Source organism: Mastacembelus armatus, chromosome 8, assembly GCF_900324485.2.
Source record: "Mastacembelus armatus chromosome 8, fMasArm1.2, whole genome shotgun sequence".
In the NCBI taxonomy this organism is placed as follows: Eukaryota; Metazoa; Chordata; class Actinopteri; order Synbranchiformes; family Mastacembelidae; genus Mastacembelus; species Mastacembelus armatus.
Genome location: NC_046640.1, coordinates 598,597 through 626,080, shown reverse-complemented (window position 1 = coordinate 626,080; position 27,484 = coordinate 598,597). Strand labels below are relative to the sequence as shown.

At 43.2% G+C, this 27,484-nt stretch overlaps 1 protein-coding gene across 13 annotated transcripts in view; it reads right to left on the bottom strand.

The window, feature by feature from the left end:
• Positions 1 to 27,484, bottom strand: part of hoxb3a (homeobox B3a) — an 88,973-nt gene that overhangs the window by 7,608 nt on the left and 53,881 nt on the right. For 6 of the 13 annotated variants that reach the window (XM_026326118.2, XM_026326127.2, XM_026326117.1 and 3 more), the window contains 3 exons: positions 14,472 to 14,538; positions 7,327 to 8,027; positions 291 to 3,629 (listed from right to left, as the gene is read on the bottom strand). In XM_026326118.2, coding sequence (XP_026181903.1) covers positions 2,758 to 3,629; positions 7,327 to 7,906 — 1,452 coding nt within the window. In that variant the 5' untranslated portion in view covers positions 7,907 to 8,027; positions 14,472 to 14,538 and the 3' untranslated portion in view covers positions 291 to 2,757. Of the gene's footprint in view, positions 1 to 290; positions 3,630 to 7,326; positions 8,028 to 10,892; positions 11,319 to 14,471; positions 14,539 to 15,662; positions 15,975 to 27,484 lie in introns of those variants that run through there. The other 7 variants (XM_026326122.2, XM_026326123.2, XR_003296757.1 and 4 more) reach the window with 5 other exon arrangements.

Genomic DNA, 27,484 nt, shown 5'->3' with positions numbered 1-27,484 from the left:
AGGCAAAAGCAGTACTAAAAAAGCAGTTATGTTTTAGTCTTGACTTTTTTGTCGAGTTCTAACTGTGGTGTGAAATCCTTTGCATATTTTCATATTTATGCTTTTTGCCTCAGCTGGCAGCCAGAAGGAGCCCAGCAGTGCAATAAGCTGCTTGTATGTCGCCATAACAATCAATCAACGGTGTAGGCAGGTTTTCACCTGACAGTGTCCCTGCCTCACAAACAGAACAATTATCAAATACCCTAAGTCAAGTTCCTCACGCCTGAGAGTCTTAAAAAACTGACCATAGCTCTGAATAACATAACATTTTATTAAAGAATTGTTCGACAGACAACTCTCAACAATAAAAGAAAAAGGAGCTACAAAGGACAAAGAAAGAAGATCTTTTTCTCCAAAAAGATATCTTCTTTTTTCCAGCTAATAGTTTGTCTAAATTTTTAGAACTATTCAAGGCTGGGTCTCCAATGCCCATCCTTGCCTTTTTCCCTGTACAAGCCAAGACATTTATGTACAAGGGTTGTTACAGGAACATAAAAACTACTTATTTTCTTCTAAAATACAAGAACTAAAAAAATGTAACTTCAGTACAATGGACAAGAAGAAACACAATGTTTTTTTTCTTTCAGAACAGGTAAATACTAAAAAAGTACAGTATTTTTTTTCCAATATAAATACATGAAGGATAAATAATAATACAAAACAGAAAGTCTTTTTAAACTGGCTATAACAAATAAATATTTATATATGAATGTTCACTTGAACACATATTGGCGAAAGACGCTTTGATTGGAGGGCCTTCCGTCTTCAAAATAAGATTTTATTATTAGTATTTTTTACCCTTAACCATCAAAATGTAAACTCTAAGTGCAACAATGATGCCCAGATGTAAAAAACCTTGGTGTAAATCTGCACTTTTAAAAACTGTACAACAGGGTTACTTCCAGAACATCTGTGAGTGCAATCAGGGTCAACCACACACAGCTTGGTTTCAGTTTGTAACACTGGGAGAAGCAGTCTGTCAGGGATTTAGTGTGGGTTGTCCCAAACTGTCCTCACTGACAGTTCACACAAATTAAACCCCAGTTGTTTTAAAAAATGCATGATATACACCAGCTCAGGTTTCTGGGACATGCATTTTTGTTCAAATATATACCCTGTATCCACGTTAAAAGTCAAGATATGTGAGAACAAAACAAGACAATATAAAATGTGGACGCAATGGTGTCCGCTAATGAAAGGGAACCCTTCCAAAGTGATAGAGGGAGAGGAGGGCAGTGACTTACCCAAACATAAATAAATAGTGTTCTCCACTCTTATTATTTACCCTGTGTCAATCATGTGCTAAAATAAGAACATTAAAAATGTCTCTTCCATGTACTCTCATGTGTTTATTTGAAGGTGTCAACAGCTGGCCTAAGCTGGCTGTGGATGTGTTCCAATGGAAGGAAGTTAGCTTAGCATTGCTGTGTGTGTGTGTGTGTGTGTGTGTGTGTGTGTGTGTGTGTGTGTGTGTGTGTGTGTGTGATTAGCTAAAGTAGGACACAGATATGTGTCTATGGAAGCTAGTTTAGCCTTTGAGTTAATAGCTTCACCCTGTTAGAGAGATGGTGAGTGCATGTGGTGTGATGGATGTGTGAGGGGTGGGATGTCTGTGGAGGATTGTGGGTAAATGTTGCCTCTTTCAGAAGCCATGTGCTGCTGCCACAGAAGGAGAGAGTGGGTTAGTAGTGATTCAGTCGGGAGGGACAGGGAGCGGTGACAAGAGGAAAAAAGAGACAGTGAAGGGAGGAGCATCCAGTGGTTGAGTACTGCCAGTTCAGCTATATATTTCTGCTCTCCCTCTGCAGCTGATGGAGAGGCAGAGCCCTCAACATAGCTCAGCTTGGCTGACAACAACATGTGTTGCCTGGAGGGGGAGAGAGCTCAGCCTCATAAATCTAACCACCTCGTTAACTGCCCATTAAAATCTCAACTATTTCATTTACCAGGCGGGAGAGCTCTTTGTATGTGTGTGTGTCTTAGGGGGAGATTTTATTATCAAAGTACAATTTTAAACAACATACTAGATCCAACAGCGCCATTACAAGCTGTTTTGCTATATGCTAGCTGAACTACTGATGCCAGTGGCTATACCCATAATTTACTGGACTTTGAAAAGCCAGTAAGGCATTAGAAATCCAAGGAGAACTTGTAATAAGTAGTAATGGTGCGATTACTTTTTATTTGATGAATGATATAAATGGAAAACATTAGAGAGAGAAATGTAGATGTTTGTGTCAGAAGCATTTATGTTAAAGCGGTTGACAATAGTCTAGTGTGTTTCTGTGTAAAGAAAATGTTGGCAGCTACACTGATTTCAGTAGTTTTACACTACAGGATTTGTACTTAATCAATTTGTTTTGGCAACTTGAACAGTGTATCAGTGTTATTATATAAGAGAAACAACCTCTGTCTTGTTGAAATTAAATGAACTGCACTTTCAAGGTAACAATGAAAGCTCTGGCTGTAATCAGACCTGATGGAGCTCTTTATGAAAGAAGGGGAAGCAGAGTAGGGCTGGCCAACGCCAGACTGTTTCCCTTTCTGGCTGCACAGCACGGGACAAACCAACTGGACGGCTCCTGTCTGCCTTGTCTCTCCTGCCGACCCATTGTGACACTAGAGTCCCCACTTGTTAGTTTGTTAATGAGTCACGTCGTGTTACTGGTTCTGTGTCATCTTCACTATTTCCTACGTTGTCATTTTGTTCCAAACCTGCTACAGATGAGTGAGCTTGGGTGCTTCTTGGATTCTGCCCTGAGTCGAGGTGTGGTGTGCCGACAGCTCGGTGTATGTCGGGTGTGTGGGTGGGTCACAGGGACCTGGGGGTCCCCCTCCACCCACGTGGTGCTGGTTGGATGCAGACATGGGCCCTGTGCCATTGTAGTCCATGGTTTGGTGGTGAGGTGGCGTGGGGCCAAGGTGATTTAGCCCATACATGGAGGACCCTGAGCCAGGCATGGGTTCCACATAGCTACCACCACCCACATAGACTGGACTGGCCTGCATGTTGGTGGGAGTCCCATAGCCAGCACTGTTGGCTTGCACAAGGCTGTGGTGGGGATGGGGGTCACCATAGTCTGGGTCTGGGGCACCATACTTCTGCTGGGAGGGGCAGCCCTTCATCGGAACATTGGAGTAGGCAGTGGACATTGAGTAAGACACTCCCTGGTGGGGCTTGCCAAAGGATGGTGGAGAGGGAGCATCATAGCCTGCCCCACCACCTCCCCCTCCCCCTCCCATGGGGTGTATTGAGTTGAGGAAGCTGGCAGAGGACTGCATGGGCAGGGGCGGGGAGCCGGTGGGTGAGGGCCCTCCAGAGCTGGAGCTCAGGCCCTTGGATTTCTGGTCCTTCTTGTACTTCATACGTCGGTTCTGGAACCAGATCTTGATCTGGCGTTCAGACAGGTTGAGCAGGTTGGCCATCTCCACACGTCGCGGCCGGCACAGGTACCGGTTGAAGTGGAACTCTTTCTCCAGCTCAACCAGCTGTGCACTGGTGTATGCTGTACGAGCCCGTTTCGATGATGCTGATGACCCACCAGTTGGACTCTTCTCCCCGCTGCTGCCACTCTCAGCTCCTCCTGATGCTGAGGACAGAGAAAACATTAAGATTAACATTAAGCTGAGACAGGGCAAGTGAGAACACTGGAGCGAATATAGGTGAAAAACTACCAACAAAAACAGAAATGGTGAAGCCTGAAAGGGGAAGAACTGTACAAAAAGAAAGAAACAAGCAAGATGGAGTAAGAAACAGGTAAAAATGATGAAGTAAAAACTGAGGGGGCCAGTAAGGTACAGAGAATAAAACACAATCAGCCTGCATGCTGGAGGAAATTGAAAGCATTCAGGTTCTTAATAAAGCAGAGGGGGGTCTGGGCAGGCTGGCTGAATTATGCCTTGATATTAGTTGTCAACACTTCATAACTGTGGCAGTTATTAAGAGACAGAGGCCCCAGTGCTGGCCGAGGGCAGATAAATTGCATCTCAGCAGGAAAGACCTCCCTCCCCACAGAAACAGCAGCTGCATCACAAGGACTACAAGCAGGAACTGAAGTTGACCCACACTCTCCTCCATCAGCTCACCCAGAGCACTCATTCTTCTCAATGCATTTGTGTCCTAACTTAAGTCGAATTCAGAAACTTGTTCAGAGACACTTCTGCAAGGATTGTGCTTGCCAGTGCATGTGCTGATGAGCATGATGTGAAAAATGTAGGTTTATTTTTTCTGCTTGATTTGATTCTTGTTGTTTGTGTAAGAGTTTCCTGGACCATGAAACCAGTGGACAGTGGAAACCTGCTGGCTCATTCTAAGTCACACTAGGTGAGAGCAAGTAACAAATGTAAAAGTTTTTATAGCAGCATGTATGTTACTCTCAGCAGGAAACAGCCTCCAAAACCTCAGGTCCACCTGCTGCTCCAACTGTTTTACAGAATTCATAGAAAAGGTTCTTCTGGTTTATGCTCTAAAGCACAGTGCTGCCAGAGACAAGGGAAACTTGCACTGCCGTTTACTATAACTGTGTTTTGTTTTCTTAGGTCTGCCTACAGCTCTGTTGTTAGAACACTGAAAACAAGTGATATCAGAAAACAACTTATTAAACGGTCAGACAGGTCAGGTTGCAAACAAACACAGTTAGGACAGATTATCTTTATTCACCTTATTAGGCTATAGCCTACACCTAGCTGGCACGAGTACAGTCCTGCCTGAATGAAGGTTCTAATGTTCAGTTTTCATAGAGAGATGTTTGTTTAACGTTATGGTTAATTTGGAGGCTGTTGCCATATACTGCATCCAACTGAGAGGGGTTTCTAATATTATGCCCAGCCCACTTTTATCAATGAGGGTAGTGTAACAAATAGAAACACCTGTCAGAATCACACATTTGAACAGCAGCCTCCAAAGTGTTCACACAGTTGATTCATCCACCCTCTGAAACTGAACAGTGTACTTTGGTGAAAGAGGGTGTATTGGTTTCAGCTAGGTGTTCCTAATGAACTGGAAACAGGTCATAACTGTTCACTTGCAGAATAAATGGAAGGGCACTGTGTTAATATGCATTGCACTACAGTGATTGCAGTAGGTCAGAGATGAAGTCATTCATTAGCATTAATTAGATAGTCCACAACTGTTTTCTTATCCAAACAAATGAGTCAAACAGTGACTAACCTGGGAGACTGTTTACAGCCTGTCTAACTGTCCCACTGTACATTGTTACTGTAATGAAAGAGCGAATGGCCAGAAGAATTAAAATGACATCACACCGCAGTTGCTTGTACCTCCTCTTCTAGATGTATTTTTTCCATATGTGCGATATTAGTGAAATGTCAAAAGCCACTGGGCTCATGTGTGAAAATGACTGAAGCTGCTGATGGCTAATAAATGGCTGTTTGAGCAGACCGCTAATAGTGTTTGCTCCGTCTTGATGTTTGTCTTATACTAAACAATAGTGCTAAACTGCAGAGCCTCTTGCATCTTCCTGTGTAAATGCCTTAGTTGTAAATACACAGGCATGTTGCTGTGTGCATACTTGCCATGTGTGTCATGCTAATAATAGCTGAAGCAGCATAGTTCAAAACAAACACTGAGATTCTGTCTCTATTATCCTGTGAAGGATGAGAGAGGTAACCACTGTGACATTCTTCCAATGGTTGTTTCAAATTCACATCAATAAATAGACTAATCTCTTCTCAGGACTTTGTCCATTAAGCTGAAGGGCTTCTGATGACTATTATTGAATTATTATCTGCCAATTCAAAAGAACATGTTTGTTATGATACATACAAATGATATTCCATATATCATCATTTTCCATTTTTTATTTCAAATGTCTGCATGTCTGTTCTCATATATGACATGTAAATTCATCCTGTAAATATTTTCCTTCTTGCAGTGACTTTCTTTCCAAGGAGGTGCAAAAAGGACAGGAAGACACCAGAGAGGGAAGGCAGAAAAGCATTGAGAAGGCAAATAAACAAACAAACAACTAAACACTAAACTAAACAAAAAGAAAGTGCAGGGTAATGAATGAAGAAAGGAGTACTCGCTATTGGCTGCTGGCTTGTGGCCGCTGGCTAGCCACTCTGCTATAACTCTACAATACTACAAGGAACAGTTATCACTGATAAGAAAATCATTTAATTCTTAAGAAGAAATGCCATTCATCAAGTCTAACTTTTTAAGTTCCTTCAACCTGAACTCTGATACTGAATACTGATGAAAGAGCTGTGTGTTCCACCATTTTTCTGATTGCCTGATTTTCAATAATATTCATAATAACAGATGACATAACTTCCTTAGACGTCTTTGTATGCATTGTGTCTGCTGGTTTTAGTTTTCTCTTTCGCTCTCCTTTTTTGGTATATCCTTCCACCTGCTTTCCTGAGCAACATCTTTGTTTTTGTGCAAGTTGTAAGGTAATGGCAGTTGTGTACTGGTTTTAGAATAAGCCTGTACAGGCACAATATTTCTATAGCTGCCACATTCTCAGTACCAAAAACGCCTGAGGATGTCACCACTCTCAGCTGAACTCGCCAAAAAAATAGTTCCATAGTTCCATAATATAATGCAACTAAAACCACTAATTGTTGCTTACACATTTCAGCTCAACAGGGAGGCAGTGCTTAGATTAAACGAAAGACAGAACAGATTAATTGGTTGTTGGTTGGAGTGTTAGCATCTTAAAAGGTTTTTCACTTCAGACTGAGCCAGGCTACCTGTTTCCCCCTGCTTCCAGTCTTTATGCTAAGGCAGGCTAACCACCTCCTCACCCAAACTCCACACCTACCACACAGACATGATAGTGGTACCCATCCAATGCTGTCATAAATTACACTGAGAACCTGTTTTGCCATTACATTGTGTTGCCAGGAGAATATCTGGTTGGATCATACTGACCTTTGACAGTTACCCTGCTGGTGGGCTCTGTCACTTGAAAGCCTGAAGTGTAAAACAGAACTGATTTACATTTTGGGCTTTTTCATGCTACCACACTCTCAGGGGATGTTTACATGCTTTAATGAATACAGCTCACCAGAGTAAAACTGTCTTGTATAAGAGCAACCTGGAGACGTAAGGGAAGTTGGATGTGGTGATGGGAACGAGAAGGCAGGATAATAACAAATGTGTTAATGAGGAAGGAAAATAAAGGAGAAAGGCCTAAGGAAAGAGTGACAGACTCAGTCTGGTGCTGGAGAGAAAATGGTTCTGTTGTTGCTGAGGTACTGTGTGGGGGAAATCAAAGCAAAGACAGACAGAAAGACACAGACAGGTGTAATCTAACACACCGTTGCCAGAGTTGTTGCTGGGTGAACAGTTTTTCTGCTTGGTCGTCTGCCGACACTCTTTCATCCAGGGAAAGATCTGCTTGGCCAAGGTCGCGTTGGGGGGCAGTGAGGATGACGAGGATGTGGAAGACGATGTGGTGGATGAGGAATTAGAGGACTTACTGGGGGCTAATTTAGACACTGAGGAGGCCCCTGTACTGCCCCCAGGCTGCTGAGCCCCTGCATTGCCGTTGCTGGGGTTGGGGGGCAGTGGAGGGGACACCTGGGAGCCGGGGTGGTGCTCAGACGGCAAGCTGGGCCGCATGCAGCTGCCATTCAGCTCCTTGGTCTTGGCTTGCTGCTGTTGCTGGTGGCCACCGTTACTGCCCAGCGACTGTAAAGAGCAGGCAGAGCGCTGGTACGAATCCACATCCAGATGGGTCGCCCCCTGAAAGGCCGGCTGGTGGTGGGACACTGGGACCGGGGCATCATAGCCCCCAAAGCCGTTGGCGGCTGCCGCTGCTGCCGCCCCCTGCACCTGGTAGGAGGAGTAGCCACCGAAAAGCGTTGAGGAGTTGTCGTAGTATGTTGTCTTCTGCATTTCTGAGAGAAGTGGCGGCGTCTGCTTGTGCTCCGGTCCTTGCTGAAACCCACTGCCGGAAGACCATTTGGTACCGGGGGTCACGTGACGGTGTCTCTTGTACGGTCCCCTGCAATCTGACCTGAAAGGTTAGGAGAGGCAGAATAAAGAAATGAGAGCGATAAATCCATCTTCCTTCAATGAAAGGCGCCCTGACATGAATAGAAACCAGCGCTTTTCTTTGCTCACCCCTCCTCCCCTGCCTTCTGAGGCCAATGCACAGCCTGCAGACGCGCTAGCAGAGAGGGCACGATGAGGGCAAACTGTTCCCTCTCTCTATCACACACACGCACACGCACACACACACACACTTAGAAAGGCTATTATTAATGTAAAATTTCCATCAAAATTCATTATTATTATTATTATTATTATTATTATTATTATTGTTGTTGTTGTTATTTTATTTTAATAATAGGCTAATCATATGAAGAGGAAGAACACCATCAATAAATGATAATAATAATAATAATAATAATAATAATAATAATAATAATAATAATAATAATAATCATAATAATAATAATAATAATAATGTGACAATAGTGGCATTAGTTGTTATTGTGCGATTCATTAATTATTGCAGTTAAATTAATATATCCAAGCATACCGGCAATGACTTTGAATTTAAAAACAAAAAATATTCTCAGAAATCTCTTCTGAGAATATTTTAAAAGGCGAACAAGTGAGCCATTTTCTATTTATTTCCTAAGATATTTTCATGTTTAGCAAGCAAATGTTGATGTTGTAATAAAGCGCTGCCCCATCATGTTGTCATTTGTTGTGTAATGGCGCCAGTGAATATTTTCTTTTGTGACTGATGTAGGTAGCCTATTTCTGTCAACCTCTGCCTTCCACTCATGATTTACCGTGTTCCGCTCGACCATTACCTCCCTCATCCTCAATCAGCAGCCCATCTACTCACTCTGCTCTGGGAGGACGTAACAAAGAAATCGCCTTCCTACTAACGCTACTTAAGGTGAGGCGTAGAGATCATATATTAATGTTGAAAAAGCTGATCTCGAAAATATTCCCACAAATTATTATTATTATTATTATTATTAGCTAAGGGAGATAAGAGTTAGATTTCACAAATTTCTGGCGCCTCTATTTGGCGAACATGGAGGGCCTAAACGTAAAAATGAATGAAAAAATATAGATTTTGGTTCAAGTAAAAAAGACAAAAAACATAGATAGATAGATAGATAGATAGATAGATAGATAGATAGATAGATAGATAGATAGATAGATAGATAGATAGATAAGATACTCTGGAAGAAGCTTGAGGAGTCAGTGATCCATTAGGGTCGAGCGGCCATAAGGCTCTATCCTGGCCCCTTAAGGAAAACGAGAAGTAAAAAAAGCAGTGGGCCCCCTCAGAGTCCATAGCTTATCTCTCGCTCACCACTGGTGTGGGCCTGTGCCTGTCAGGAGCAGGAGAGCACCTGGCATTCATTTCTCCTGCGGAGATAAAACGTCTAACGGGGAGAAGAACGCGGTCTGAGCCTGTGTCTGCTAAGGCTGCAGCTAACTACTGACTGCTGCTATTACCAACAATTAATTCCTTGGAATAACATCGCCACAAAGCTATCCATTATATTTCTAAACGTCATCAAACTGGAGCGCTTTGTTGGCTTGTTGTGGAGAAATATTAAACATGCAGGTGAAGTCATGTGGCACCATTGGATTTGGCAGAAATGACAATAAACAAAAGAAAAATGTGAAGTGATGTCGTGCACAGAGCTGTGATTGGGAAATAAGCAGCAGACCTACATTTCCTGACTCCAGGATATGTTTGAATGGAAACCTGCACGTCAGATAGTAGGAAACAGACTGCAAACCGCAAATAAATGATGCCAGTGTATTCATAATCAGGTAGAAATAGTTCAGGCAAACTGGCGTAATCTGCCTCAGTTCATTGGGAATGTATTAACTAGCCTCTTATTATTATTATTATTATTATTATTATTATTATTATTATTATTATTATCATCGTTATTATTATTCTTTCTGTGTAAGCTGCCTTAGACAGTCCAACCCTGCTCCAGCTCTCAGCACGTCACATATGTCAGCCATTTATCTTTCTGCTAGACAAGCTGGAATCCTAATTATTTACTCTGAGGAATAGTCCAAGCAGTCCCGGGGAGAGAGGGACAGGGAGAGGCCGTGGCACTCAGTGTAGGAGGAATATGTTATTAAATCATATCGCTGTTTCCCCATTAAGCAGAACACGTAATGTCTCTGCCACTAGCTTGTAGGGCTACAGCTTAATACAATCACCAACTTTACTAGACGCCTCCCTGAATAATCCACTTATACTGCCAGAGAAAGAGCCAACTATACAAACACACACCCGGAGAGAGGTCTGCCTTGGAGTCCGGTGTCTGCGCCTTATCCTGGGATATAACATTACAAATGGCGCCTGCAATGAAGAACCGTGCAGGCAGGAGACAGGGAGCATGCATTAAGTTGGACAATCCACATATTCCTTATCCTATTAACAGACTGCGGAGGGGGGCAATTATATGGAGCCGAGCCCAGAAACAATAAGGCACCGGCCTGGTCAGAGCTATTGTTGCTGTGTTTGTGGGCTGACATCAGTACAGCTCCCATACACACCTCCGTTTGAGAAAGGAAATGCAAAGGTGTCAGATATTAGCAGCGGAATCAAAGAGGGCCTGTGTGCATTTATCCACAGCGGAAAATGGGCGGCTTGTTCAATAAGGAGCTGTAGCCTGAGTGAGGAAGAAATGAGAAGAAAGACGCACAAACATGAAGTCCCGAAGAAGAAGGGGGGCTGAGCGGATATAGCTACGGCAGCTTAAAGCACCGTGAACTCTTCTTGAACCGGCATTGAAGTCATATGGGCCATAAATCACCGAGCCAGCCACTCTGCTCCTCACACACCTCACAGCCAACAAACACACCCTGTTATCTGGCTCCTTACCTTCCTTAGCACCGGCGGTCCCGGTCCAGTCCGGCACGGACCCCGCAACACCGCATCACAGATTAATCCTCACGCACGTCCACTAGGTAATCAATAATAACAATAATAAATAATTAAATAAATAACGAATCCGCTCGCGTTCTCTCCGCCTTTCTTCTCCTTTCCGCAAAACCGCGGCTCCTCCGGTGAGCTCTCGAGACCAGCAGCGCTGTTCGTGACCGTCACCACAACAACACCTCCCGGAGCCAGCGGCGGCGGCAGCGGCGGCAGACCCGGCTGCGCAAGGCTGGCGGAGCTGACACCGTGTGGCATGAACGGCCGGCGGAAGAGATAGGTGGTCGGACTCGAGGCGTCGGTGGGCGCTCGGCTTAGGAACAGAATGAACCAACGGGCTCGGGAAGGCTCCAGGCAGGTTAGCTAGCACGCGAGCTGAACGAGCTTACCGGGGAGCCTGCCTGCTGCCTGCTCGCGCCCCCCACCCCTCCACCCGCCCTCCACCTCCACCCTCCGCCCCAGCACCAGCACTGCCTGCACCGCTGCTGGCTGATAACAATGGCCTCAAATGTCTTTCTGTTCTAGATGCTGCCGCTCAATGTCCAGGGTCCAATAAATGTCAGCCCATCGCATTTCGGGGTCTCTGCTCGGCCCTGTTTTTACTCTCCTTCCCTCCTGTCCTGCTCTGAGTTCCTCCTTGCTTCGCTCTGGGGCAGACTCTCGGTGTTGGGCCAGTTCCTCACGCTAGCAGCAGCGGCAACCGACGACACCCGGACATCAGCCAGGCCCCCGGGGCTGTGCTGGGGTAAACAACGGGGTTCAGTTCAGTTCAGAGATCCATCACCAATGCAGACTAGGCCTAAACACTTGCTGGAGGTGGAATCTGGGCCGGTTAGGTTAGCTCTGCAGCCAGGCTACTTTCCCAGCTCTTACGACCAGTTTAGCATGAAGCGGCTTGTTCAGACTGAACTTTTCATACAACACTTGAGTGAAAAAACAGCCCAGTTTGACACATGGTGCACACAATACAAAGCGACATTTTCAGGGTTCATCTGTGGAGCAGGCCTACAAAGGTAACGCCATAGTACTGTTGAGGCTGGCTCATGGTTCTGGATAACTTAGTTTGGTAGGTTAGTTTACACAGTAATTGCGTAAGTCTAACTGGGACCACGTAGACTAAATGACTGGTATAACTGATGCAAATGTACAGGAACATAAGAGAGAATCAAAATATAAGAACAATAATAAATAATCGATGGTAATAAGATGTTTAGTAGTATAGATCTAACATGAGAACGCTTTTATAAACAGCGTCAAAGTCAAATAGTTGCTGACACCGTTCAGTTGTTAACCTATAGGTGGTTTAGCCCAGCTTCCATAGGCTGTTTTCTTACATTATGTTTCTCTGCTGGATGGCAACGCTCTGGCTTATGTGGTAAATATCTTCAGTCACTGGGAGTGTAGGCACTTCTAGAAAAATAGCCCACCACATATTTAGCTGAAGAACCAAATCCATTATATCATTAGTTACCATACAGCGACGTAGACGTGTCAATTCTACTTGTTCTACTGTGTAAGGAAGTATCCCTCCAGTCAGTCCATCTGATTTTGCTAATAATTATTCAGAATTTGGATGATATTTAGTGACACTTTCACAGGCAGCATGAAGGACTGTTGCTCTCTTTCTTTCCCCCTCTGTCTCCCTCCTGAATTTACAGGAAATGTTTTGTTCTTTTTCAAAGCTCCTCTTGCTGCTCATACCAAGTCTCCCTGTAAAAGTTAGACATGCGGTCTGTATTGTGTAGATTTCAACACCTCCTCTCCCCTGCTGCTACTTATGCACAGCGGCAAGGTGAGCACAGTGGAAGGGGATGTCTGACATTAAAACAAATCAAGACGCAAATCCAAAAACTGCTATCAAGAATATCGGTCATATAAGTGGCTGTGGAGGTGACCGATGTAAGGAAAATCTGGGCCTTTAAAATCTCAATCTCCAGCTCTTTTCAACGGCAGAGCTCGTGTTCTCCCCTGCGTTTAGTGAAGACGCAAAGGAGGGACGGGCAGGAGCGAAGTGCAACACCATTCGACAAGCAGGCTAAAGAAGTAAGTGACAAAAAAGGTCAGAAGGAAAGAGTAAGAGATACAGTGAGGCCAACATGGGAATGAAAGTATGAAGGTGTCTTCCCGTGTTTCCACACACACTCTGCAGCTCTCTCTCCCACGTCCCTGTATTTTTATTATTCAGGACGCTACCCCTGTCGTTTATGGCTACGTAAGATTTATGAGTTCTCTCTCACCCAGCAGCGTGTGTGTGTGTCCTTGTGTGTGTGTATACACAGCCCAACTTTAAAACAGATAGCATTCGCTGTGGGCTGCTGAAATGAGAGGATGCGCTCCGTGTAGGTGGAAGGTTGGAGCCCGAAATGTGCCCGTCTGCAACTTTCCTCAAAGCCTTTTGTGCGGACTGAAGGATCTGCTAACTGCTGCTGAAAACCGTATTACTCATTAACCAAACCACTAATCAGCTTTTTTGTCTACGTATTGCTTTTTTTCTACTGAGCAACACTGTGGGAAGAGAGCTGCATGTGGAGAAACAAGCAGTGTGGATTACATGTATGTATTGACTTGTGAAAGCACGCTGGTGCTTGCAAAGGATGGCAGTTATTCTTTATTTTCCTTGGATGGCAGACGCGCATCGGCGGCTCCGTGTTTCGGATTGAGTCACGGATATTGGGTTTCACAACTGAAACTTTGTGCTTTACAGAGCTGTGGAAATCTTATTTCCATTCTTTCTTTCTTGTTTTACCCCTGGGTCCTCAGACATGCTGGGCACCGAGGATGACACTAAGGAATTTCCTCTGGCCAGGCTTCGAGATTTAAAATCATATTTCACCAGCAGAGCTTTATGGAAACATCTAAGTGCTGTAAACCTCAGTTCTAAAATATAAAAAGTCTGCTTATTTGTTGCATTGTGTGGTTTGATGGAGAATCAATTTATTGCGTAGATTATTTTGTTCCGTGGATTGCTGCTGTTAGGCCTCACTATATAATAGCGGCCCTATCAAGTCATTAAATGAGCCTGGCGTGTCTCCTGCTTTGGCGGTCATCACAGCGCCCTTCACACCTCCGGATTACATTACATAAGCAGGTGTCATTACATTATATCACACCACTCTCACACGCTAATTTCGCGTTACTGAGTTGCATCTATACACAAATTCAGTTAGAATTTTTTTAAAAGCGAACAATAAAATAAAATAAATCACCAAAGCAAATCTCCAAGTTCTTCCTTCACGTGGCTAATTTAGCACCGAGTCCATGCTGCATTTGGCATAGTAGCACCATGGAGTGATTTAAAACTATTAATACTAATAACATGTGTAAGACGCATTTGGTGCATATAAAATTCTCTTTTATCAAAAAATAATAAACAAATAAATGTGATCATCAGCCTATAGTTTACCACGTGTTTTTAATAAGACTGAACTAACTAGAAAACAATTACGCACAAGGTTTTTTTAAAGAATCCAAATCACCACAGTTTCTAAAAATGCATCACAAGTAAGCGAGTAAAACTTAACTCACCGAAAGATGTCTTCTTATTTCCTGGTGTTTTGAGGGAAGAAAACGGCTTCCAGAAAGCTCCTACGAACTGTAGGATAATAGGGAAAGGGGGAGAGAAGGGGGATAGAGGGAGGGAAAAGACAGGAAGGAAAACAGAGAGATATGCAATCAAAAGGTCTTGGAAAAATCCGATACAGAGCACAGACCTCTTGTAGTCTATCGAACGGCTGCAATACGAGCAAACGCTTCCAGCTATTGCTGATCTTAAATTATTCCCAGTGAAATCCCGGAATAAAAGCAGTAAATCCAGAGAGAAGGAGAAAGGCTGGGCGAGAGTGTTATTGATTGTGATTATCATATTACACATCCTGATGTGTTTACCATGTTAAATCATGAAGCGGGTCCCTGAGCTGGGTTCCTGCTAAGTTACATGGCGCTAACACCACCAAAGCAGATACAAGTCAGAATGAAGAGGCCAATGATTCAAACACGACGGGAAAGTGGAAATCTGTACGCTACAGCACTGCACACAAAATTAAGAACTAAATAATATATATTAGCGCGTCGGCGTTTGAGGATGTTCATTCTAAAAAGTAAAACAATGCAATGGAATAAATAATAGCTCCATATAAAAATGTCTGCATTATCATCACACACATCTATGCCACAGCCAAACTTAGAAATCCATCTGACAACATGCGTCTAGTTTGAAACGGAAATGGTTATATATTTGAATTAAAACTTGGTGTGGAACATGAACACATTTTAACTTCAAATAACAAGCGGTGCGACAAGGAAACATTCACGCAGCCCAGAAAAAACTCGAGCATCATCCGGAGAGAAAACACACATCACGGACCACATTCAGTACTGCGGCCCTGGGGGCTGAGCACTCGGAGAGCCGGCCGCTCAGGCACACACTCGGTGGTAGATACAGGCCCATCGGTTTCCGTATGAGGCGGTGTGCTAAACGTTGTGTAAATGTGAGCTGTGTCATTTAAAAATAGCGTCCTGAGAGCTGTTCGTGTTATTTCAAAGTGGCTGCTATTATTAAAGCGCCCGGAATAAAATCGCTGGCTGCTTCTGTTCCTGCTCCTGACACCTTCCCCCAAACACATAAATCAAGAGTAAGACTCCGCAGACCTCCCCGTACCAGTTTACACCACCACGTCTTCTACTAAGTTATTTGTTTCTCTGTATGCACTCACGCACAGCTCTGACTGCCGTCCATCCCCATCTCAGTGGCAATCGGGGGTTGCCTCCCTGTGTCCCCCCTTAGCCTTGTGGGTTAGTCCTGAATTTGGAGCCACGGAGCAGGACTGGACTAGTCATAAGTTGCCCAGAAAGTGAAGCAGGGGCCGAGTAGCTTAGCCAGCCAGCCTATAGACAAAGGGAGGAGGCCGCCTCCAGAGCCACAAAACAGCTGATGACCCAAATTTTGAGTGGAAGAGGAGTCAGAAGGTGCGAGTGGAATTTCGGTCGAAACCAGGACGTCTGTCTCAAAACCAAACACAATAATGAACCGGACCACTTTTCTCAGATTGGATGAAGTGAGGGATTAAAAATGAAGTATGGAGCAGCAAAGAATCAGCTGGTCACCAGTTGTACAGAACCCAGAAAAAGAAAAAAACACAGGTTTAGCCTCCTGGGAGCTGAAGGTATAGATGGAGCAAAATCAGGACGCATTAATGAACATTTACAAATGTTTTTATGGTCCTGGCTCTTGAGATGCCATATTTCTGTGTAACATTTGTCTGTGTTCTAATCTCTTGTAATAAGAGTTGAATCAAAGTATCCAAACAGTGTAGATAACCTGACACATTTTTATTGGTGAGTGCATCTGTAAGACAAACATTTTAAAATAATACTTTTACTTTTCTCTCCCTGGGAGAACAAACTTTATCACTACTCTGCTCTTATCTCTGCCTGGTCTGCTGGTGCCGTCACCGGCCTGCCTCACACAAACGCACGCACGCACGCACACACACACACACACACACACACACATTTTGACACATACTATTTTTATCAAAGACCTTATGCTGGATATAAAAACGAGCTGTGGTGTTTCAGGTTATTGTGAGAATAACCTTATCATTTCAAAACATAGCAGAAACACAAAAAATGGTTACTTTACAGACTTGATAAAAACAGAAGTACTAGCAGGTATTAGCAGGGGAACCTAGAGTCACAAGTGAAGCACTCACTGTGACATATTGGTGCACAGCTTCCCAAAAGGTCCTTTGACCCTGCAGGAGCAATAGCTCAGTTCTTTAATTATCAATCCATTGCAAAGTGCTCCTGAATTCCATTGTCATGTACTATCTATGCTTTAATTCATAAATCTGTAAGCTTCTTGACAAAAAGTAAGCCTGCAGACTTTAAGAGTGCAATGTGCTGATAACTCCAGAAAAACTGCAGTGACATGGTCTGAGAAATTAACACATCTGTTGAGCTATGGTTGTAACTGTACCTGTGTATTTTGTTACTATACTGATGTTATACTGATGTATATTACGTCAGTAATATACTTGCATGTTACTGTTGGTGGGCCTCAGTAAAGCTGATTTTTTTGGCTTGACTACATTGCCATGTTTTTTTAAAACCCAGTCTTGTGAATCTACATCGTAATTACAATTCATCTAGCCAGGTGAATGCGAGTGGGTGTAAACTAAATGCCAACTTTATGGAGTCTTACTAATGCTGTCACAGGTCTACTTGGGATCATGTTGAGTAACAGAGCTCTACCTAAATTTGCTCAGCATTACACATTTAATCTAAAGTGGTGATCCTCCAAAGCTAACAACACTTTTAAAACCATCAAAAATAACTACAAACATAATAACTTTAAAATGCCTTGGACTTAACCCCCATGCAATATCCAGATGTCATGTCAGGTACTGTAACATCAGCGAGATTCTGGACACTCCCATTGTTTTCAGATGATCTCCAAGCTGAAAATTTCATTTAGTTTGGAGGATTTATCTCATTTCTTTTCCCAGAAGCTGAACTCGCTGTTATGGTCTCACTTAAATGGCAATAAAAGTCACATAAAAACTAGTGAACCAACATGCATTGGTTTCCATATAAAAACAGTAATGCACTATAAACACATGAAAAGATCTGTTTTCTAACATTGCATGGCATACCTCCACTGGGTGGGACATTTATAAGATATGGGATTATTTTTCTCAGCATTTTTATGTACATTTCCCAGTAAGAACTACTGCAGCTTACATCAACCTGACAAACAGCTAAATGTTACTTTCACATTGAAAGATCAACACAGCAGCTTACCAAATAGCACTTGTGCTTTCACTTTACATCTGAATGTTTCTCAATAAATATTTTTTCTTCATAGGCCAGTTTAGTCTAATATAAGAGCTACAACAGGCCTACTTGTGTTTCACCTCAGTATGCCTTATGACCTCTGTGGACCACCGGAGCACCAACTGCACCCACCATTACCCTCCCCAAAGGTCAGTCAATAGGCCGTACTTTCTTTTTTTAATTATTCATCAAGTCCCTCTGCAGCTTTTCTTGAAGTATAATGAGCTCGAACGGCCATATATTAAAAGCACAGACCCAGCCACACCAAATGGGTATGCGATGAAAAACAGTGCAACACACTTCATCTCTTCCCCTCCTTCTCTGGGTGGAAAACACAGAAGTTTCAACACTGCTCTTAAGACCGCAGATATGTGCAACTGAGAAAAACTGAACTGGCCTTTTGGTCTGTTGCCCATGCCATTACCCATATCCTACTCAATTATCAATTAGGTGTGCCTGTACAAATCTGGAGCAGCAAACAGTCTAAAGCTTATAGTAGAGTTGCCACACACCTTTTAATACAGGATTCTCTTGTAACCTTTAATCTATACATTTAATAACAGCAATTTAAATCAAAGCTGCAGTGAGCAACTGAGATCAAATGAATAAATACAGGCTCTGTCATCTAAACTCATCTGGACCACGGTGGGTTCAGTCCTGTGGATTTGCCCACTCGCTCACCAGCTGTACAGTGTTAAAACACCAGGCATCAGCTGATGCTTTATTTTTGTTCTGTCCTACAGAGTCACAGATTTACCATAGGCTAACTTTTGCATAATTTATGTGTCAGCATAAACTAGTCCATTTTATTTTGACAGTGTTACTAAGCATGCAAACCTGTTTGGGTTTACAAAGCAGGCCAGAGATGACAATACGTGTGCGGCAAAGGAGGAACTGAGCAACATCTAGAGCTGGACACTTCACAGTAACATCAGCAATGACTGGTTTGTTGCTAAGCTAGCAGCAGTCTAACACCTTCTGAAGAATCAGCCACATTGCCTGCTGCTGCTGCTGGAGCTGAGGACAGAACAAGGTAGGAGTTTAATCTTGGTCTGTGTTAAAACCTAATGTTCTTTGATGTTGTTTTAGCACTGCTGTTTGCACTGTCTTACTTGAGCTTCTGTGTGTAGCTGCACTGTGCCTGCGCCTTAAATGTCTGTAATGTAAATAACAACTGAACATTATAATGTGTATGATGTATTATAATGTATAATTGTGTATGATGGGATGCTTTGTATTGTCTTGAGCTCTTATTGTGTTGTGTGCATCAGACAGAGCTGTTGCCACAGTGAAAATGTGCATTCATGCAGCTGTCTAGAAGTTTGTCTGTGCTCCTGTGTAAGGAAAAAGTTTTTATTCTCTGCAGTACATCCTCTGTGTGTTTGTTTCTCTGACTGTCTGTAAAAACCACTCCCCATCCACGACCACCCTATAACTGAACCCTGCTGATGCAACAGAAACTCTTCAGGTAACAGAAAGGGTTCAGGACCGCAGATCCCAGTGAGTCCAGTACAAACAGCAGGAAGCTGTAATGTTGTCATTTTGTTTTCTCTGGTTTCTTCACAAACACTAACACACTAACACAAAAACTGTGATGAGCTCAGATGTGCAGAGTTTTATGAAAGAAAGAAGAAATGAAAATCTGGTACTGTATTAAATGTTGTAAAGTTGAGTTTCAATTCTAATATCAGATAAATAACTAACTGTAAAACAGTTCAATACAAAGCCAATTTAACAGCAGTGAATAGTAGCTAGTTAGTTTTGGTTGATAGTTGTTGCTCAATCCTGATACAGGTTTTCTTCACAGACTACATCAATAATAATAGAGGGGTTATAAGGCCTAAATATAATTCACATGTTTCTGTGTCATTTATTGTCATAGGGGATTGGAGGGGGCATCCCTTATTTATTTTACATTGAAAGCTTCAAATCAAAAAACTTTTGTGCTTAGAAATGGATCATTTTGATATGGACAGTTACATGATCTGGTATAGGGTGAATGATAAAAATCCTACACTTTTCAATACACACTTTGAGATAGCTGCTGCTTTGAGCACACACTATTTATTTCACATCATTTTACAAAAGTAAACTTCATTATTTCCATGGGTGTGTACAGCCATGTTTCTAAAGACATTTCTCGCTTCCGTCTGTTGTACAGGAGGGTGTATAGACTAAGGCATGTTAGCTGCTGCTATGATATGCATCCCCTGGTTGCTCCTGGCAGCAGATACATATTTGAGGTGTTACGTTCTTCCAGTGTACAAAAGACCTATTTCAACTCTGTCTAAGCCACAGGCTTCAGCTGAAGAAGGTTCATTTTGTTCCCAATTCATGGTCATGGAATTTGGAATGGGGACAAAATGTACCAATGTTCAGAGCATTTGAGAAGCGACTTCAGCAAATAATGAAGAGAGGAACCAGGCCTGACTTTGAAGAAAAATATGCTTGATGACTGATTAAAAGTATTGTTCTGACATCATTTTTTAAAAATTAAATTTTATTGTAATGCAAACCTCTGAATCTTATTTCTGCATTTCCAGTTCCAGTTCAGTTGCTTAAGGTTACTTAGGGGAAACATGACCGACCAAAAGTACACGCAACACATTTTGACCAAATTTTAACCAAAATCACATACCCAAGAATATTTTCTGCTGAGCCAACAGCTTAGCCCAGGGTCTACCCTCCTCTCTTGCTGTAGGCAGGGTCACACTGCTCCCTGAAATGCTCGCCCCTGTGTCACCAGCAGTCCTGAACTAGAAACTCATGCCATCAGCGCCTTCCTTTGACAGGGAGTTAATCTTTATCAGAGGTGCTAATCTTTAACCTCAATCTCAAAGCAGGCCCAGAGGACTGAGAGAGAGAAAAGGAGAGGGAGAGAGATAAGATGGGTGTCTTTTGGGGGTTTACAGAGAGGTGGGTTCTGGCGGTTAAACTGCCCTTTCTTGGGCCATGAAAAGTGCCAAGCTCACCAAGTCTGTAAGCTGCTTGTATGTGTGTGTCTTCAGTCTTTAGTGGCTGATAGTGCAGTGACAACTTGAAGAGTTTGCAGAAAGCAGGTTGCATTTCTGTCTAAAGCTGATTGATTTTTAAAATGATGTAGTGATTTGCAATGCCACACAGCTCTCTGAAGAGGGTTAATCACCACAAAAATATAAGCTTAATGCACGGTAATAGCTGATGCTTTATGGTTGGTTTTACAGCACATTCAGGTCTATATGGGAACCCCCTCTGTCCTCTAAAAACCATACCTGATACATGCCTGCAGTAATTTGTGGTTTGTTGTTATTATATTGCTTTGAGGCCTCATTACCGAGTGTGGATCAACCTGCGCCACTACAACAGCGCTGTATCCATTTCCTAACAACATGCTCCTCTTATGACACAGGGATCAGAAAAAGAAACCAGTGACTGTAATATAATCAGGCCACTTGACCCAGGAGCAGACAGGCCTGTTATTACGCCTGTTACAGCAGGAGAGATCGGCTGTATGGATCTGGACCAGACCTGTCAGCCTTTATACACTGCCACAGTGTTAGGTGTGCTTGCCCTCACTATTTTACTCTGATTGGTGTTTTGCCCATAGTTTGTCAGTGATGTATGAAAAAATCAATTAAATCAAGACTGCTTTGGAGTTGCTGTGGTTTTTTCATAACTTTGAAGTGTGTATACCTGGAAATGAGCAGAAACCACCAAGGTCAAGCAATCATTTAGATGAGCCCACATGGCCTATACTCAATGCTCTAGCAGCAGTAGCAACAGTAACAGAGAAATACATAGATAAAATTAAACAGGCCATTACACTCACACTGTGATGAAACTGACTGAGGAAATAAAATCTGATTAAATAATGAAATTATAACTCTCAAACCTGCTAACTATAACATATCTCATCCACATAAACACTGGAAACCCAAAACAAAATCAGTTAGTGATAATTCATATGAAATGAATGGAATCAGGTTCAGATTTGGTGTGAGGACCCTGTATTTATTGTGTGATGGGCGACAGGAGGAGTGAAATATGACCATAGCAGGGGGAAAGGAAGAGGGGCGGCTTCTTGAGTAAGCACCCATTTCACACTGTTATAAATCACAGCGGGGTAACATGCAGCTGCCTGGGTTACACCTAGACGTCAGGTCGCTATTCACCACGTCTCTCATGCGCAGACACAGATAAAGGACTCGCATCTCTCTGTCCAAACTTCTTTTAAATGGCGAGAGGGAGAGAGAGAGAGAGAGAGAGAGAGACGCCCTTTCAACCCTACTATCTGTTATCTAACCTGAGGCATCTTCGGATGCCTTCACACACACACACACAAACACACACACAAGAGAATGAGAGAGAAAGAGAGAGAGAGAAAAGTTTTTTGCCAGCAGTGGCGCTTTCAGCGGGCACACCCCGCGGATGCCTCTGTGGGCTGGAAAGAGACCGCGGTCACACAACAGATAATTAATGACATGTTGAGCGGCGGATCGCGTGGGATGAGGACGCACTGGGAACACATACCAGGACACGAAGCGAGAAGCACCCCGGCAGACCTTACCTGCTCTCTCACAGCGTGTCCCTCCTCGTAGATTTCCCCCCGGTGTTCAGTCGTTTCCCTGGATGCAGTCTGGTTTGGACATGGACGGACACGGCTCTGTAGAAGACCACACCAAGACCAAGCCTTGGACGTGTTTTTCAGCGAATGCGTAGTTGCGTGCGGTCGGTCTGACAGTTTGACTAGTTTCGACGGTACAGCCAAGCACACAATGGCAGTAAAGAATTCAGTTCTGAGCTGCACTGTCGCCTGTTGTTCTAGTAGTGGAGCATCTACTGAAACGTCTCTGTTGAACACTGCAAAAGAACCAAGCCATGAATCTTGAGCGACTCTTCCGCCGTCAGTGTCCACCGAACAAAGCCTACCTACAGCCGGCTGGCTGACGGGGACTGCTCGGTCTGCGACTCGTGGTGCTACTTTACCCTAAAAAACACACGGCGCGCGCGCTCTCCCCCCTCCGCCTGTACTGCAGAATTCCCGGTATAGTGCCTGGCCAGCCACGGGCACGGCTCGAGCTTTTAATTCCCTAGAGCCTTATCTTACACTATGCACTGGCACGAGAGCAGATGTTGGGGTGCCACGAGCTCCGGTGCCGGTCAGGTGAACTGAGTCAGTCTCCATGATAAAGCGTTTCTTTTCTGGACTGAGCCTCACGCCTTATTCACTGGGATCTCCCCACTCTTCGCGTCTTACCTGTACAAGAGAGGGAAGGTCCTCCGGTCTTCTGTTGTACTCCTTCCGTCCTGCCTTTGTTCAGTGGGGCTGGCTCTAACCAACACACATCGACGTTTGGTTGTCGCTTTGTTAAGAGTCCACCTTGCTGACATGTAACCTTCACAGACCAAGATGTTCTAGGTATGTAGGCCATCTCAAATGGGAATCATAGAGCAGACACCATCCTGATGCGTTAGCTGGGGCTTTCGACCGCTCGGACCTCAGACTGTAAACAGTTTCTGAACCGGGTTGCGGGCTTACAGTGGGGAGGGGGTTCTGGTTCTTTTTCCTGTCCTATAGTGGAGTGTGGCTGAGGTAGCAAGGGGTTAGCGAGGGTTCGCGTGCCCTGCCTGTGCGTCCTCTCTGTGAGAGGGCCAGATGTTGGTTATTACATGGCGTCAAACAGAGTGCGATCAGAGGAGAGGAAGATGGCGAAGGAGATTGAAAGAGGCGAATAAGAGCATAGGACACCCCCCGCCCTCGAGGACTTGACCTGCGCGTTCACACAGGGAACTGTTTCCGCCATGTCTGGCCTGTTTACACGTTGACTGGTAGATTTTAACCAGTAAACCATGGAGGAGCCATCAGTGACACGGTATGTAAGGAACCTTAGTCAGTGCCTTGCATCCAGCCAAACTAATGAAACGCTTAGCTAAAGGGATTTCAGCCCTGTGGTATATTTGGAGTGGACCTAACACACACCAGCCAAAATATGCGAACCCTCCCACAAGACGACCAATTACACTAATTGTCATGAAGCTCCAAATAAGACTATTTGTGTTTGTAGAATATGATGTAGCGCTTTGTCCGAAACGAATCAAATAGTTCAGACCTCTGGGACATTCATAAACACCCCATCCTGCGGATTGCTGCTATTTGGGACCATTTCTGAGCGTTCCTGTCCGGTTTTCGTTGACTGTGATTCAGTGGGAAAACGTAGAGATAAATCTCAAACACACGCACTTGGCTTTGCTCTCTCTCTAGCCCTGCTTGTGTATTTGTGTAATCTGCCCCCACGTATAGACATGCCTTCACTGCCATGCACACACAATAGGAGAAGAGTGGGTGGAGGAGGATGGACAAAGAAAGAGAGAAGTTCAATTACACGAAAGCAAAGCCGTATTATTTTTAATATATATTTCGTTGCTGTTGTGATGAAAGAAAAAGGCAGCGGAGAGGGAAACTCTTGTGTCTGTTCCCCTCCCAGTGGAAACATTTCCGGCTTAGCAGCTCGGTGTATTATAGCTCCCGTGCATGCTGGTCTCCGACTGGTTGCAGGAGGCAAACGCCCGGCTCGGGGGCTCTGGATACAGCTTCAGTCGCTCATTTTTCATGCTCTTGGGAGTCTCTACCCTCTCACAGACGATTATAAATTATCATGAGGCTTCCTATCGATTTATTTCCGAACGGGTAATCATCTCTGCGCGAACAAGAGCCCGGGAAGTAGGCCTACCTGGTGCATGGAGCACAGCACTCTGTAACAGATAAGGCAATTTCTGCTATAGTTTCAATAATAATAATAATAATAATAAGAATAATAATAGTAATAATAATAATAATAATAGTAATAATAATAATAATAATAACAATTATTATTATTATTATTATTATCATGTACTGTGCTATTATTATTATTACTTTGAATTTCCCCCATGGAGGATGAATAATCTATCTATCTATCTATCTATCTATCTATCTATCTATCTATCTATCTATCTATCTATCTATCTATCTATCTATCTATCTATCTATCTATCTATCTATCTATCTATTATTATTTTTATTTGTATTATTATTATTGTAGGCTACCACAATAATTACTTCTGTGAAATCTCCCAGTTGATTAGCTGTTTTAAACACATGGTGAGTTGTTAATGTTATTTTCCCTACACTTAAATCTTCCGCTGGTTAACGTCCAGCGGCTGCAGATTTATGAGGCCGAGCGGTCTTCTGATTTATGGTTGACTGTTTTCGGAGATTCCCTCCTCTCGTTTAAAACTGCTTTCATTGCCCTCATGGTTTTACCTTTTGACTTGAATTTCAGAAAATACATCTTTTTTGTCTTTATTATACACTTGAACCCTTAGTTTATAATGAACTCCGCTGAGTTTTATAGCTGAGGGCGGATTCGAGCAGCCAGCTCAGATCTTAAGGATATGACACGCATTTTCAGCGCCACGAATATCTGTTTCATTCTTCTTTTTTTAGTTTAGGGGTTCTCACAGCTTTTGTGCATGTGTGGAGTGTTTGCAGGAATGCATGAGAGCAGCCGTATGCAATTTAAAGGTGGACAAAAAATATCCAGATTTTACTTTTTTATTCTCCTAAAAATGTATTTTATTTTTTGACCTTTTCAAATTGGACACCGAATGTACAGAAATGTTATTATAATGTCATGTTCCTGGTTATTGTGAATTAGCGTCTTATTATTATTACTATTATCATTTTTGTATGACCACCCTCAACGCGCTATAAGACAGGCCAGGTGATCAGCTCAGCGTTTCAAACAGGATTTCATCTTGTTTTAAAGGGGCTCTGACCGGGTAAAGCAGCAGCAAACAATACATGTGCGATAAAGAGGCCTCCGTCTCTTTCTCTGTCTCTCACACACCGTACTGATTTTACATCCTTTTAACTAAAGCGCCGTTAAATTATAATATAACATTTAGCATGCTCCTCTGACGAAAAGACAGCCTTATTCTTTAAATGGCCCAGGTAGCTCTGCACCTAAGGCTTCTAACAAGCCGCTTCATCTCAGTAATTTTGCTCCAGTTCCACAAAACGCTAATCAAATTAAGAAGAAAGTGCAGGCGTTTATATTAACACTTACAAAAAACTAGTGGAGGTCAGTAACATTTTATTCTGTTGCTGCCACGATGAGCTTCTATTGTCTTGCTCCAGCTTTTGGTGTAAACATTAATTTCAGCTTCAGCTTCTGTTGGTGCTGTTACGATAGGCTCCTGGTTCTGTAGCGACACATTAGCGGAGTCTATCTGTGTTTTGGTGGTGGGGTGACAGCAGCGTCTTTTCACATCTGGATTATAAATAACTGCAGCAGCAGAACGGCCAGCACTGCATTTAGTCAAGCATGGACAGAGAGAGCTGGGAATGCAGAAGTTGAATCCCCCCCCCCCCCCCCCCCCTCCTCCCTCGTGCAGCATGGAGAGCAGCAGCAGCTCTAATGGATGTCTAACGGGGAGTTATATCATTTCTCAACAAATATTTAAAATATTTCAGCTGGGTCTGATATGCAACTATCTTTTGCAGACAAAGCACACTTACCAGTGGACACATGCCTGGGATAAGATAAGATAACCTAACTCTCAGCTCTTTTAATACAGCAGTGCCACGAAGTTGTTATTTGACTAATTTTTAACTTCAAGTGCCAGAGTGTGCTCACAGGACTATGTATTAGTCCTTAGCAAGCGACCTGACTGGCGCTGGGAAATATTTTTCCATTGCTTTCCTGTCCCCAGGTCGGGATACCGAGCCAAATATATAAATATATATGAAAAACCAGCGCGAAATCATGTCACTCCCCTCCCCTCACTCTCTTTTTGTCCGTCCACAGAAATGAGGCGGGATATTGTTTTTGACACGGCGGTGGACAGCAGGAATACACATTTTGAAAAGCTCCGCGTCTTGCTGCTACTGCCATTATGATGTGACGGGAAGCCACGAAGCCGCTCTAATTTCGTTACGCTAGGGTTTACATTGGTAGAGAGACAGACAAGGGGAAGAGCCCGGCCTTTGAAAATGTAATTGTACAATGCTTCCGGCTGCACATCCATCCATCCATCCGTCTGAGGCATCCATTTAACTAGCCTACAAATGTGTTTATTATTATTATTATTATTATTATTATTATTATTAGTTGTTTTTGTTGTTGTCTGTTTAGTATTATTAGTCTATTATAAATATCATTATGTGGTGTATATAAAGAATTATTTTGTTATATGCATGTTAGTGTGTGTTATGCACAATAAAATTATTTGAAACTGCTTCACTATCCTCTGTACTTATTGCACTTTGCCTAAACTCCAGCTGGCTTCACACCAAAACAACACCACGCAAGCGTCATTTACTATAGTGAGTTATGAGGATAGACGATGAAATTACGTTTTCTCCGTCCCCCCACCACCCCACCCCACTTGCTACTGAGGCCAAAATGGTACCACAGCCAATCTACTATGTCTCATTGGGTCATTTCATTAAATTTTCCGTAACCAAAGAATATATCCTGAACAAGGAGAGCAGCCAAATCTGGTATATGCACATATACACACGGAGGGGAATGCGAGGAAAATCATCCCGTTTCTGCATTTTAATTTCATCGTCACATTTAAAGAAAAGAAGGTCTGATTCACGGTAAGGTATTTGAGCAAAGGCAGAGACACTGAGTGCTGACATGAATAATGGCGCCCAGCTCCATTTCAGTAACCATCCA